General features: G+C 32.6%; 1 protein-coding gene across 2 annotated transcripts in view; it reads right to left on the bottom strand.

Annotated features, from left to right (window-relative positions):
- CDC73 (cell division cycle 73) overlaps positions 1-15,361 on the bottom strand; it is a 200,979-nt gene that overhangs the window by 67,660 nt on the left and 117,958 nt on the right. For both annotated transcript variants that reach the window (XM_077157292.1, XM_077157291.1), the window contains exons 11-13: positions 6,397-6,454; positions 629-664; positions 256-343 (exon numbers count right to left, since the gene is read on the bottom strand). In XM_077157292.1, coding sequence (XP_077013407.1) covers positions 256-343; positions 629-664; positions 6,397-6,454 — 182 coding nt within the window. The remainder of the gene's footprint in view (positions 1-255; positions 344-628; positions 665-6,396; positions 6,455-15,361) is intronic.

The raw sequence follows: 15,361 nt of genomic DNA, 5'->3' as shown, positions 1-15,361 counted from the left end.
AAAAATATCAAAACATAATTTATATTTATAGTTAAAATAGTATCCTTTTCATTAGGACTTCACAGTTTCTTAAAGGATCTAAACATAAGAAGGTATCATGTTGTGAAAAATTATACTTCAGACTATCTATAAAGTCAATAGTGCAGAAACTGAAATATGATTTCCTCCAAATGAATATTGGATCAGTAACTGCTGGTTAGTTCTCCATGACATCTGAAGATAATCCCATGAAAAGAATAGTTTAACATTACTTACTTCAGATCCTGCAGTAGGTCTTTTGCATTAAGCATGGTTATTAAAGAGGTGGTAGCTGCTGGAATTATGATAATGGGTGTTCGAGATCCTGTAAAGACAAAATTTTAAAGCTACCAATTATACTATTATTATTAAAAGGAATTATAGCTACTTTCCCTACTAAAACTAAAAGCTGATAAATTTGTCATTATAACTTTTTTGAGTTAAGGAATATTTTAAATCAAGGGTAATGTTCAAAACTCTTAATAATCAGTATGGATACAAAGCACAAACAATTAATATAGCTGCACAGAATTAACCCTACTTTCATAATTTCATTTATTCATATTAACTTTTTAGAGTAAATTTAGAACCATGTGCATGCCCTCCTCACCTTTCTTTTGATTTGGGGGAGGTCTTGCTTGGGAAACTGTAAGGAAAAAAAATTACAATGTTGAGTGTCATAAAAATCATATTCTTATTTTGAAATTTACAAAACAAGTAAGGCCTAAAAATTGCTTGTATTCACATGTGACTAGTAAAAAAAAAAAGTACTGCAATCTTCTCAAACAATATAGCTATTTCTCTGCTGTATAAAAATGTTAAAATTCCTTAGCATTATACAACAATCTATGGAAAGTGGATATATACAGTGGCTACTAAGATTTAACAAAGGAAAGAAGTAATTTCACAAGTAATTGACTACCAGTGTAACGAACACAAAAAAGAAGTACACAGTACTACAAGAGCACATAACACTGGGAGATGGAAAGATGCGATGGGGAGGACGTGCTTAATCGTTTTAGAAGAAGGAGAAAGGAAAATTATTGGAAGCTAAAGACCTAGATGAAAAAATTTCTTACCTTTTTTCTATTTTTAAATTCTTATTTATTAATAGAGGAGGAGCATACTATAAGCAATGAGTCAAGTGTACATGAAGGTCTATGCTATCTGGAATTGACCATTTTATTAATAAAACAAATAATTATATATTTATTATTTCTATATGCAATAGAACTTAAAATGTACAGAAATATTTGTTGACATAGTAACAGTAAAAATAGCTGAGTTAAAAAAAATGGCCACATTTTAGGATTAAAAAGTGCTGCTTGTCCTATTTTCAGAATTTATCCATGCAATAAAAATTTACTGGCTGCCTTCTATGCGTGCCATGTGCTATAATGAGGATTTTCTTTTTTAATCACAAAAATAAATAAATGTTATATTTAGGAGACAGAACATTCTAATTCAATATCAGATAATAAGAGGATACTACCTTTAAAGGTAATTTACTAAGCACACACTCTTGGGGAACGTTTTGTTTTAAGGCAGTAAAATGATACAGTTCAACTAATACTTTATAATCTTTTGTATAGCTATTTTATTGGTATAAAGTATTACAGAGTTCAGTAGTATGATCCTTTCACAGTCACATAAAGCAGAAAGATATACACACAAATACAAACTCACACACATGCATATTTATTATAGCCTTCTCATCTTTCATCTTGCTGAGAAAAAATACTAAAACATTCTTAAATCGTTTTTTATAAATAGGAAAAAGGACTGATGGATAAATCTGATTAACGAGACTGTCATCAGGCATATAAGATATCCTCAATAAATATTTGGTATTTGTTGGAGGGATAAAGGGATGACAGGATGGTTACATATATGGATAAATAGGAGACAGGAGTTGCTCTGAGAATAACTAAAGGGAACAACAAAAAACAAGTAAGGAAATAGAAAGAATGAAGGGTTGATAGTGTTGTCACTTATTTAAGAAGAAGCAGAAAAGTACAGAGCAAGAGATCTCGGGAGAAATAACGGAATAATTTTTTAAAATCAGTTTTAAGATGCCTATGGAATATCTAAGTGTTAAACAGTTGTTATAAGGTATTAGAACTAAGAAGAAATGTCTGAATTGGGGATATAAGTTTGGAAATCACTAGTGCACAGATTTTTAAAACTATGTAAATGAGTGCAGAAGCACTTCAGTCAGCACTTAGGTCGTAAGTTAAATAGCTGAATAGCCTAAGAAATGTTTATAAAATATCTAGGACACTAACTTTTTCTCTCAGGCTCACATGAGCAATAATAAGCAGATAAACTAGAGGTACAATCACCTATTCACCTCAGATAATCTACTGATTAGAAGCTAGAAAAATGAAATGTGGATATGTGTATGGATTTGAAAGAGGTAGGCAGGTACAAGAGACGGAAGCTGGCTATAAAAAGAAAATGAGTCCAGTCCAGGACTATGGTTTATTCAAAGGCTTATGCTTTTTAATCCATCGGAAAACACGTGCTGCTTGGTAGTTGATATTCCTTAAAGGAATTTTTAGAGCTTGGGAATAAATGTAAATACTTAAACATTAAAACTTGAAATTTACCTAGTATTTGCCTGACACAATTAATGCTAAATAAATATTTGATGAGAGGATAAATAAAAAATGGAACTCCATCTTTAAATCCCCTCACTGAAGGAGGGAATAGATGGATTGGAGCCCATTTCCAAATGACCAAAAAATCTACCAAACAAATACTACTAAAAATCTGTACTGCTCATCTATAACATACTACCTTGCCAGTTATGCTTTAGGTGTTTACATTTTTCAAATTTAAAAAATGCAGGTGGAAACCATCAGCACTACCACAGCAACAGCAGAGGTAAATAATGGGGTGAGGGACAAGAGTTAAGAGGAGGTTTACATGTTCTATTTGGTGAGGCTGTGTTTTCTGGTTTTCTGTCTCTTTGGGAACAATGAAAGTATTTAAAATTGAAAATGTTGATGGACTGTGGACTATGGGCCCTTTACATGATGCCCGATGAATGTAGGTGGCTGCAGGATGCACTGACAAGAGACGTAGAATGGCGAACGATGCGTATACTTATGAACGAAGGCTGTGCAGCTACAAAACAGAACAATGTTGTGAGGCATGCAACAATGCGAATGAACATTTGGGACATTCGGTGAGACAAAATAGCCCAGAAACAAAAAAACCAATGGTATGGTCATCCTTAGAAAATGCTTATAAGAAAACAGAGGCCTAGACTGTAAGCTTTTAGAGCAGACCCATTAAGTCCAGACTGGTGATCATTCTTTCTGGATTCTGAGAGGCTGTTTTATATATATAACCTGATATTTAGAGATAACAATGAAGCTGAACAGGTTGGGGTTAAAGTAATTCAGAACACAGGGATAAGGAAGACAGTGTTTATATTTTAGAACCACACATACTCTTTGGCACCAATCGAAGAAAGGTTTATTTGATCTGGAACTGAAATTTTCAGTACTGCATAATCTAATTCAACCTATCTGCATAGCTCACTTGAACAACTGAAACACAGAGAGCACAGAATGAGAAAGAGGTCCTTTAATCCTGTATAGATTATCGCAATGTCTGTATACATCCTAGAGTATATTAAGTGGATAATCAAAAAGTATTGGCAAAGTCCCCTAAGGGAAGGGAAAAAGACTATGGAACTATTAAACCTTACCATCAGGGAACCCCTAATACTGTGTCAAACTTTAGGGACACCCAAATCAATAGGCCATCCCCTTGATCATGAAGCATACTTTTGTGAAGCTTGCGTAGGTAGCATAAGTACTATAGGCATGTCTAAGAGTTTCTCCTGGAGGACCTTTGCTGCTGCTCAGATGTGCCTCACTCTCTCTAAGCCCAACTCTGCAAGTGAAATTAATGCCCACCCCCTATGTGGGACGTGACATCCAGGGGTGAAAGTCTCACTGGCAAAGTGGGAGAGGACTCCCAGTGATGAATCCAGACCTTACACCGTGGGATCAACACTTACATCCTGACCAAATGGGGGAAAAGAAATGCAATTAATAAAGTATCCGTGGTCGAAGAGGCTACGCTGGAGGTTGCGTTCACGCAAGCTTCAGGTAAACCTTACTATCTATCATAATCTGCCAACCATCAACCAGGACCATTCCAGTCAATCCTAAAGAGCACCTAGGGCAATTTCACAAGGGTTCCAGGCACTAGAGTAACTTGGCAGAAATCTACAAACTCCAGATGGGTCCCTCGTCCAGATAAGTCCTGAAACATAGCCCAGCCTCTCCAAACATCAGATAGTTCCTTCTCCCTACCCCATATTAGTGACAGACCCTTCCAATATCAAAAATTAAGAACTGTCATAGCCCAAACAGCCCCAATGAGAGGTATGGAAAGATCAAAGGTGATGGTGGAATTACATACAGAAGTTAGGAATTAAATGAATATGAATGCTGAATCATTAAATTGATATCTCCTTTAGTCTCTAGTATTTTAGAGCAGCTAGAAGTAAAAACCTAAAATTGTGAAATTGTAACCCATTTCAAACTCTGAAATATGTTCTATTACTAATCGTGGTGCTGTGCTTAGAAATTTATAGCTTTTTGTATATATGTTATTGTTCATAAAAAAAGAAAGAAAAAAAGTTGACTGTGATGATAAAAAAGTATTTAAGCCCTCTAGTCTTCTATATTCTGGAGCAGCTAGAAGGAAAAATATGAGAGGTGGCCCACAACAAACTGGGATCTATTCTGTAACCACTTTTGAAGAGTGCATTGAAAACTGTTGCTTTTTTATTTCTTTGCTTGGTATATATGCTATACCATACAATGAAAAAAGTTAAAAAAAAAGAAAAAAGAACTTACAGAAAAATAGAGGGAAAAGAATGCAGGTGAACACATATATCACATAATAGCCTTTCAAAACTGAGCAGAACCACAGAAATACATTTAATATTTCTGCAGCAAAACAAAAAAATAGGACGAATAAAGATTATAAACCATTCACATTCATTCAAATCAGCTCTTGTTGCAAAATGAGTGTTACAAAATACCGAACTATGACTGTCAAGTAGAAAATGGAAAAAAGAAGAAGAGAGCTCACATTAACAGGTTATCAGAGTACTTAAAAGATATTAAGACACATTCGTTCAGATTAATTTGTGTAAGGTTAAGCTGCAGTGCATCCTGGTAGGGTAGTACAAAAGGAATGATAGAATATTAAGAGTTGAAAAGACCCATCTTGCCCAAGATCACATAACTGGCTGGTAAAACCCAGACCAGACCACTTAAGTTCATTTAATCCACCTACACTCTGGAATAAAATAGTTTATTTAGGTATCAGTGCCTTCCCCATACCTTTTTTTGCCAAATTGATTATGAGAAAATGTAAAAAGGAAACAATTTAACATCATAGAACATACAACTGGGTTAAAATCCTCAGATGGTGATTTCTCCCCTTTTATACCATTTCTGAATTTCTCATGTGATCTTCCTTAGACTGACTAATCCTAAACTCCCATTCAGAACATAGTCAAATAGCCTATAAAACCATCTCAATATAAACCCCATGTAATCTTAATACCATACTTTTAAAGTGTTTCCAGAATTAGGTGATATTTGTAATCTACAGAACTTTTAGAATGACTTTATGAGTATTATAGTATTTATTTTATACTGTGAACAAACGACATCCAAATCTGCACTACTATTGATACTGCCAAATTCATGAGGAAGATCAGCCAATTAAACTCTTGCCTCTACCTTTTCATTTTCTTTATAATCCTTTTCAGGAACACTAAAGAGATAAATAAGACAGGTAGTACTGCCCAGAACTAAAATTTTGCTAAATGTAACATATTATCATGGAACTAGGACCGGGCATTGGTGAGGAGACACACATAAACAGACCTTTAAAACATTTTTCTAACATCTGAAAATAAAAACATTTTCTTAAAAATTTTCTTTAACTCAACTATATTTATCCAAGTAAATGTTCCAATGGTATTACTTAGAAGTCATTATTCAAAAATGTAGTGTTACATAACCTATTTTATCAATCACCTTTGAATCAAATTTTGAGAAAATTATACAGTAAAGAATATTGCAAAACCCAGCTAAGCTGTTTAAAAGTACTATAGTAAAATAAACAGCTCACTATAATATTTTATGTTGCATAATATAATTATATATAAATATAAAGACATAAAAGTATGATAATTTCTTATACTACCACAGTTTTAAGATCTATTTAAACAACAGTTGATTTAAAGAAAATGACCTTTCAACATATTAAATATATCAAGAAACTTTCACTGGTGTAACCACTTGGGAAAAAACAAAAAACAAAGTTTCATATTTTTACCTGGTCTTGGAACTGGCTGTGCTGCAGGAGTCTGAGTCTTACGGGCAGATGCACCCTCCTTTAAAAGAATAAAGTTAATATGTGATGTCAAAATTCCTTTATATAAGAGTTAAATATTTTAATTTACTGTAAAGCAATCCCTTAGCTCTCTCTCTCTCATTCCTTCCATCAAACATGGTATGACCTTAAGAGTTAAAAAAAAAAAAAACAGCGCACAGAAGGGAACTTCTCTTCATTATCATGATGTAGTGACAGGTATCTTTAGTGGAAAATAAATTTAATTGTGGCCATAAAGTCCTTACTGTACACATGTAATATCTTTCAAGTATTTAATGAATTGCTTAATTGTTGACAATTTTAATATTATTAGAAATGTCATTACATATTCTTAAATCAAGTCACCTTTTTCTCCCTAAACAGTCTCAAAACAAATAAAATGATACACGTACTTCTATTAGAAAAATATAAACAAAGTTACTTTCAAGTGTACAAAAAAATTTCAAATAATTAAATACAATCAAAATATTGCAAAAAAAAATCACATTTATAAAGATGAGATTTGTTACATTTGATTTAAGACCAGATGAGAACATCTTAAAAGATGAATTACAAATCTCAACTAATTACTGGGTATGTAATATGCACAAGGAAATATGCTAAGTGTTGAAGTATGTCAATTATATACTCACAAACAGATGTCTCCAACGTACTTAAGATACTTAAAAGTTGTCTATCTTGGGAGAAGTATTTTCAATAATAGTCACAGTAATTTCCATAAAAATTTTTCCTTATAGAAAGATGCAAAATGTAAATCTCACAAAAGTGAACTCAGAGATTTTACTCTTTTAGTAGTCAACAGAAGGAAATCTGACAAATATGAGGTGAATTACAAAAATTCACAATGAAAATCAATATTAGAATCACAAGAAATATTTCCAAATAAATATCCCTAAATAAAGCCTATTTTATCATACTACATTCTTTTCAAATATTGTGATTTAATGTAGTAAAACATTCTGGAGAGCAGGCTATCCCACGATATCTTGTATACTTAGCATTCAGTTAGAATAACAAGAGACCCCATTCTCTACTGGAAGAAACAATAATAGCAACTAACAAAAACTGCTTGAACTAAAAATAAATCACCCAACAGCAGCAGAATATTCTTTTTCAGTATGATGCATTTAGTTATATATTGCTGCATTTAAAACTGAGTCACTCTGGGTGTTGGTTTCATTGATGTGTTGGTTGTAAAAATTCATCAAGCTTACTTCTGATATGTTCATTTCCCTTCAAGTATAATACTCTAGTAAAACTTTAAAAATAAGCAAATCACTGTTAAGATGGGGAGTATATTAAATAGTCACTATCATTACAGTAAGTTGAAGTTTTCTTTTCATATTTGTCTCTAAGTACATGTCTAAATGTTTTAATTTTTTTGTAATCACAGTTCACAGAAGTACTCAAGTGATGTTTGTTGAATGGAACTGAGTCTAGATTTTAAAAAATCAGAAGCCAAGGGAGAGACATTAGATAAGAATTCAATTAAAGTGACTTCAGCTTTTTATCCCATGCTCTTGCATAAAATGAAATCAACCAAACATTGTATCTTAAAATAACAAGAGTAAACTTTAACTATATCATTTATAATATTCCAATATGTAAACACTGGTTCTTGGAAGCAGGGCTTAAGTATAAGACAGAAAGAGGGAAAAAAAAACAGGAAATGAGACAGGAAAAGAACAATGAGCACATACTTAATAAAAAAAAGTCTTTGTCTACATTTTACCATAAGTCTGGCTGGATTTAAACAAAAGCTATTATTCTGTTGCAAAGCACTGACTAATTCTGAAATCACTTGAATATAGTTCTATGTGTACAAAAAGATCTAACAGACTACTAAAATTGCTTTAATAAATGAATAAAGAGTATGGCTTTTACAACATGGGTCAATATATATATAAATAATATGCAGAAAGTCTTTTCTGTTATAAATTATAATCCTTGAAAATTTGCCTACTTTTGAATAAACTTAAATCTTGATCCCTTTAAATAGCAATAATGAGGATTTTCTTTTTGCCTGGTAAACAGTCTTTGTCCTGACCCCCTCCCAGCCCAAATCACTTCATTTTTGCAATAAACCCTAGTCACTAAGAAAGGCATATGTGCTAGACAATGCAGTGATAGTCCAAGGACTTTTTTATACAAACTGAAGCTACCTGTTAAAGCCATGGGGTCACAAGAGGGTAAGTCTAGAATTACTAACAACCATATCCCTTGACTCATGAAGAAAAGTCATCAGCAGGAGAAAAATGAAGCTAGAATGCAAGACAAGAGATCCTGGAATACATCATCCCTTTCATCATACCCATTTTTAGTGGTCTGCAAAGGCCTATTCTACCCCTAACCCTTCTGACTATATGACTCATTGAAATCCTCTATCTCATCACTCTACACAGCTCCCTCACACCTTTTTATCAGTTGAGACAAACTTCTATAAGTTACAAATTAAATTTTTATCTAATTTTATCTTCTTAGAATTATTAAAAACCTCAGTTGCCAAAGTCATTATAGTATAACTATATATATAATATATAACTACATTTAATATACAAACATATAACTATATTCAAACAATCTACATGGAACCCAGAATAGGGAATGAAATCATATTATTCTCTACAGGATAATGTTATACCCCAAGACATTCCAGAATATTTGGGGCAGAAAATAAAAGCATTTGCAAAATCCCCTTGAGGGACTAGGGGAAAATGTGGAACTATTAAACTTTCCCACCTGTGGAATTCTTGGTATTCTCTCAAGTACTAGGGACTCACAATTTAATTAGCCAAGCCCTTGATCTGGAAGCTTGCCCTTACAACTTATTTCTGCAATGTCAAAGCTAAGCCTACTTATAATTATGCCTAAGAATCACCCCCAGAGAACCTCTTTAGTTGCTCAGATGTTGCCACTCTCTCTAAGTCAACTCTGCAAATAAACTGCTGTCCTCTTCCCTAATGGGACATAACTCCCAGGGGTGTTAGTTCCCCTGGCAACGTGGCACATAACTCCCAGGGATGAGCCTAGCCATGGCATTGTGGGATTGATAATACCTTCTTAACAAAAGGGGGGACAGAAATGAAGCAAAATAAAGTTTCAGTGGCTAGGGGATTTCAAACAGAGTTAAGAGGTCATTCTAGAAGTAACTCTTATGCAAGTTTCAGCCATATATTGCAAATTGCCATGGGATGCCAAGCCCTAATCCACAATATTCCTGAAAACCCTAAAGAATACCCTGGGCTCAATCTAAGACTCTACAGAAGTTTTTCTAAGTTTATTTTTTCAGAAACTTAAGTCCTCCAGATTGTTCTTATGCCCTGAAACACAGAAGTACTAGTTTCTCATAAAAAAAATCAACCAGTTTCATTCCTCTGTCCCATAAGGTCAACACTCCTTTCCAGCATGAAGAGTTAAAATGGTCATTATCAGATATCCCCAAAGTTTGAGAGAATGATCAAAGGAGGGGGAGAAATGATAAATAAGGATTTAGCAATCTGAGCTACAGGTATATACAGCTTTGTTGGCTTAGAAATTTAGTTTGAGAGAATGATCAAAGGAGGGGAAGAAATGATAAATAAGGATTTAGCAATCTGAGCTACAGGTATATACAGCTTTGCTGGCTTACTATGTGCACAAAGGAGCAAAAAGCTGGTGAACAGATAAAGAAAAAGTGAGATGTGGCCATGTGGTCCCAAACAGAAACAGAGAAAAGCTTCCTGGATTTCTGACAACTTTCCAATTTCACACTGTGTTCTTTTAAAGGACAAGTTATACTTCTCAGTCTTGGGTTCTGTGACATATCCTTATGTCATTATAATATATATCTTTTACTTAAGTTGACTTGAGTGGGTTTCTGCTACTTGAAAAATACAAAGAGCCTGGACTAAAATGAATATTCTAATCTCAATAAAAGAAAAAGAAAAAATTCTATTCCTATCCAAATCTACTCATAGTAATTAAAACTTTCACCTGGGAATAGAATATTCATTTTCCTTATAGTCACAGACAAAATTGGGATACACAGCACTAATGACTAAATATCACAAAGAAGCCAGACATTCACTGATTAAAAACCTAAATTAGTATCAGTTTTGTATTCATCTTTCTTTAGAACGCCTTCTTGGTTGAAAATTAAACTGGTTCAAAAATGAATGAATCACACACAAAAAAAGGCAAGTATAAAATTTAGATGAAAATTAAGTGTTTAAGGTGTAACAGAAGGATTGTGAAAATCTTATCTCTACAAATTCACTAACATATTCTAAAACAGTGAGCATGCTAAGACAGTTTTTTTATGTGTCCCTGAGTTAAAGTGTACATTATTCCAGCTGGTAGTAGATATGTAAGATGCATGAAGGTAATTAAATCTATCAATACAGACATGCAAACTCCTTTTAAGGGCATACTTTTGCATATCGAAAAAAGCATTTTTTAATATATTTATCTGATTTAAAAAACGATAGCCATGTGAATGCAGTTGAAACGCTTAATCAGAGAACTGCTTAAGAAACAAACTAAAGCATGGGCTTCGATCTCCTTTAATATCAAATTCTATAATGAGAACATACCTTCTAGCACAAATGAACAATTCTTTTTACATTTCACTGAGAATTAATCAAGAACTATCTTTCTTCACTTAAAACTAGCAGGATTATTTTTATAATAGCATTGGGGCATGGGTAAGGTAAAAGACCCACAGTATCATTTATATTTATGAAATGAATTTTATGGACATTCAGGGATTAAAAGAACCAACACAATGTTGTGTTTTAATCAGTGCAAAGAATCTTCATTTAAAAGTCTTGAGACCTAGAGTCTTAACTGGTTCTAAGACATTAAGCGTGGAACTTTCAACAATTCACAACCTCTCAGGGTTTTAGTTACCTCATGTGTAAGAGCAAGCTAGAATTTTAGATGACCTCAAAGGTCTAATTATTTCTAAAATTCCATTATCTTAATATAGGAACACCTTTCCACCAGGAATAATACCATTACAGTACAATTTAAAGTGTCCGATTAACTGGTTAAATTTGAAACTATAATACAATATGGGTTTCTTCAAAGACGAAGATATAATGGTTTAGTCATATAAATTCGTTCTTCTTAGCAATCAAATAACCATGAATGGTGTTTCAAGACTAAAGCAGAAGGCTTTGGTCTTTAAAAAACAGAAAGAGTTAAAAAAAAATAGATACGGCAAAATCGTAGCATCTATTAAATTTGAATTGTGGGTATATGGATTCTGCTAAATTGGATTCTGGGTTTTTTAATATATATTTTAAGCATTTGTTAACTTGGAAGTAACTCAAGTAACTTTTAAAGTAGAAATAAAGGAGTTCTTATTACAATGAACATACAGGTATGTTCAAAACCATTTTTAATTTTAATGTTTCTCTTGTTTTGTACCACACTAGCTAATCTTCTGGCAGCTGAATATGACAGGTTGGATAAAACACATCTGGCCTTAAAAAAAATAAAATAAAAAAAATTCGGTCTTCTTCTGTACCATGTGAATAAAACCAACTCCCACAATCAAAGAGCACAAGTTTGGAATGAGGTATTAATCTGGTTGTTTAGGGAACCACAGAATTACAATCACTGTGAACATATGCAGAATGGGAAATAGTACTGTAACACCACTTAACATGAATCAAATTCACTAAGGAAGCTAAAATAAAACATAGACCTATATTTACTTAACTAGACACACACAAACAAAAGTAAAAAAAATACCAAAATAGTCACTATTTTTCACAAAAAAAAAAAAGAAAGAAAAAAAATTGACTGTGGTGATAAAAAAACTATTTAAGACTTCTACCCTCCTATATTCTGGAGTAGCTATAGAAGGAAAAATCTGAGAGGATTGTATGGTAGCCCATGACAAACTCTGGGATCTGTCCTATAACTACTTATTGAAGAGTGTTTAGAAAACTATTGCTTTTATTTCTTTGCTTTGTACATGTTATACTATACAATAAAAAAGTTTTTAAAAAATCAGTTAAGAGTGAATGACACCATAATGAATCACATGAGAATTTAATTTGTACATGAAGAAAACAACTTTAACATTTATTTACAGTTATTTTACCTTTATAATGATCTATGTCCCTACCAAGTTTATAAATTCCTTGAAAGTAAAAAAATTAGTGATGTAGCTCATACTTCCCTATAGCTTGTACAACGGAAGGTAAATGAACCCTTTAGACATTCTCTTAGAAGTAGGATGGGGGAAGGAATCAAACACTAAAGTCAAATACTATGGCACTCTAGTTCATAACCTTTGCTGCCTTTTTTTCTGCATCACAGAGTTTCTTTCATACTAAAGTCACTACCTCCAATCAGACCATAAACAATTACAACGGAGATAGCTACATGGATTCAGAATTGAGCATGCTCAACAATACCGTCTCGCATCAAAAAAGTTCTCTAGAAAAAACATTCTGTTTACTCATTACCGACACTTTCTTTACTTCCTTATCTGACATTTCCATTAAAAATAAGAAATATCTTCCATTTCTAAATCGTTTGTACTTGAGTAATTATGCTTGTTAGTGAAATTTTAAGTTTCAACGTGTTAAATCTACCTGAATGTACCAAAACTCTGTTATACTTTGTAATGAGTTGATACTGTTGAGAATTTTAAATAACAGCAATGTATTGGGAGCAGGGAGTGGGGAATAAGGCACCTGAAATAATTCATTCAAAGGTGCTAACCCAAGTGAGCTTCACAGTCCTATCAAACTCAAAACACCCCCTTTACATAAGAAATATTTCCAATTGACTCTTTTAACTATCTGGGGTAATACAGGTAATATAACCAACCTATATAAATAATCTTGTTATAAAATCAATACCCTAATAAATCAATTTCCTAATAAAAAGGGAAAAAACAATTTATAATAAAAATAATGTGCATCGCAGTTTGTTCAATTAAGTTCTCAAGCATAACTATCAGAAGACACAATGAAGTAATCAATCAGTTGTCGGTACCTATACATAAAATCCTAGCAAATGCAGTAATCTAAATGGCCAGACTGGTATACTATATTGGAAATTCAATTACTATGAGTATCACTGTCATAGATAATACAATTTTTCAAAATGGTGAATTAGTGGTAAAGTTCAGAACAAAATACAGTTTTCCATTGTTGGACACTGTAGTTAACTCACAGAAAATTCAGCGCATGTTAAAACTGTAGAAAAAAGACTATTCTAGTTAGGTTCTAGATTCACTTACTTGTAAAGCAAATTTTTCACTCACACAACTATCCAATAGGACATTCAAAAGTCCTGGAGAACATGGAACTATTTGCTGTTGTATGAGACCTCCCCACATACTACTTGACTAATACCTTTCCTGACCCCACTCACTAAATGTCCATCAATCATGTTATTAACAAAAAATACCCTCACAAACTTCCAGAAAGCATCACCATCTCTAAGTAGCTCACCCTCCCAATCCCCCACTCCCCATTCCCTTTCATTGAGATCCACAGCTCTAACCAATAGCACCTGTGTGGGCTAAAAAAAAACAAATGATTTAAGTTGATTTATGCTAAACTGAAAGTTATGTTATAAAAACAAAAACAAATAATGAACAAGTAAAATATTAAAGTACTTATCAAAGTCACTGCTCATTTTAAATGCTTATATTTATCCTTAGGATAATTTACAGTTTAGATGAATTAAAACAGATAAATGTGTTTATAATTAGTTATGAAAGAAAATTTAAAGTTTAACTTTGCTTTAAAGTAGAAAGAATTTCTTACATTAACAGGATATCGGCTGCATAACTTGGTACAAAATGAAGCAGAAAAATAAAGCAGGCAAACACTGACACTTGTGGTCATTCAGAGATTGCTAATTTGAAGTCAGGCTAATTCTTGTTTTGTGAGTGCAAAGAAAAGTAAAGCTGGTTCAAAAATCACCCAAATGATTTCAGAGGAAAATTCTAAACTCTTAATAAACATTTTAATTTTATTTATTTATTTTAAATAAACATTTAATAATTTTTCTTCAAAAAACAAAAACTAGTTATCAATATTAAATAATCAAAACATGACATTTGTCCAAATCTTTTCTGTAATGAAAAGATTGCAACTAACTTTAAGTCAAAACAGTAGAGAGATAAACTCCAACCAAATATTGCTATAATTGTAAACTGACTCAATAAAACTAAAATTTGACTAAGTAAGTGTGTCAAATGACAGTTTTCAGAATAGTATCATGGAAACTACATCTGATTCAAAACATTAAGATTTTTCTCCCAGCACTGGAAGGGATAGCTAGTTCTTTAGGTAAGCACCAGCTGAAATAAAAGGCACACATTTAGGCTTACACATACTAAAGAAAAAACAGGAATGCAGACCAGGAAAACAGGAATGCAGAAAACAGATTCCTGTTTTTCCTTCTCATATTGCTTAAGGGCATTTGCTCTTTCTCAATGAAAGGAAATCACTAGCCCTGGGTAGCATATTCTTCCTCAACCCTTTTCTGTCAAGAACATATAGCTAAACTTAAAAAGATATAAAATAGATTATATAGGTCCATGAAATGACTTACCTTCACTATTAGTGAGCTACTTGAGCAGCATTTTTAATAAATGAAATAAAATAACCATTTTATTCATGAATAATAGAATAATTATTTCTATATCTAGCAGAAACTAAAAATTAGGAGGTATTACAAATCCTGTCTTTAACATCTGACTCTTTGAGGGCTATTCTAGATAGACATGCCCAGGAAAATCCCAAAATTAGCCTGGATAGTTATGGCCATAAAGCTCAACATAATGACTTTTTCCATCAGAGATGCATTTTAAGATTAAAAAGTAGATTTATACAAGTAAAAATCATAAGACATTTGTAACTATAAAACTTAACAAAATAACTGTCAGTTTGCTGAG

This window comes from Tamandua tetradactyla, chromosome 4 (assembly GCF_023851605.1).
Source record: "Tamandua tetradactyla isolate mTamTet1 chromosome 4, mTamTet1.pri, whole genome shotgun sequence".
Classification (NCBI taxonomy): domain Eukaryota; kingdom Metazoa; phylum Chordata; class Mammalia; order Pilosa; family Myrmecophagidae; genus Tamandua; species Tamandua tetradactyla.
This window is presented reverse-complemented; position numbering and strand designations above follow the sequence as displayed.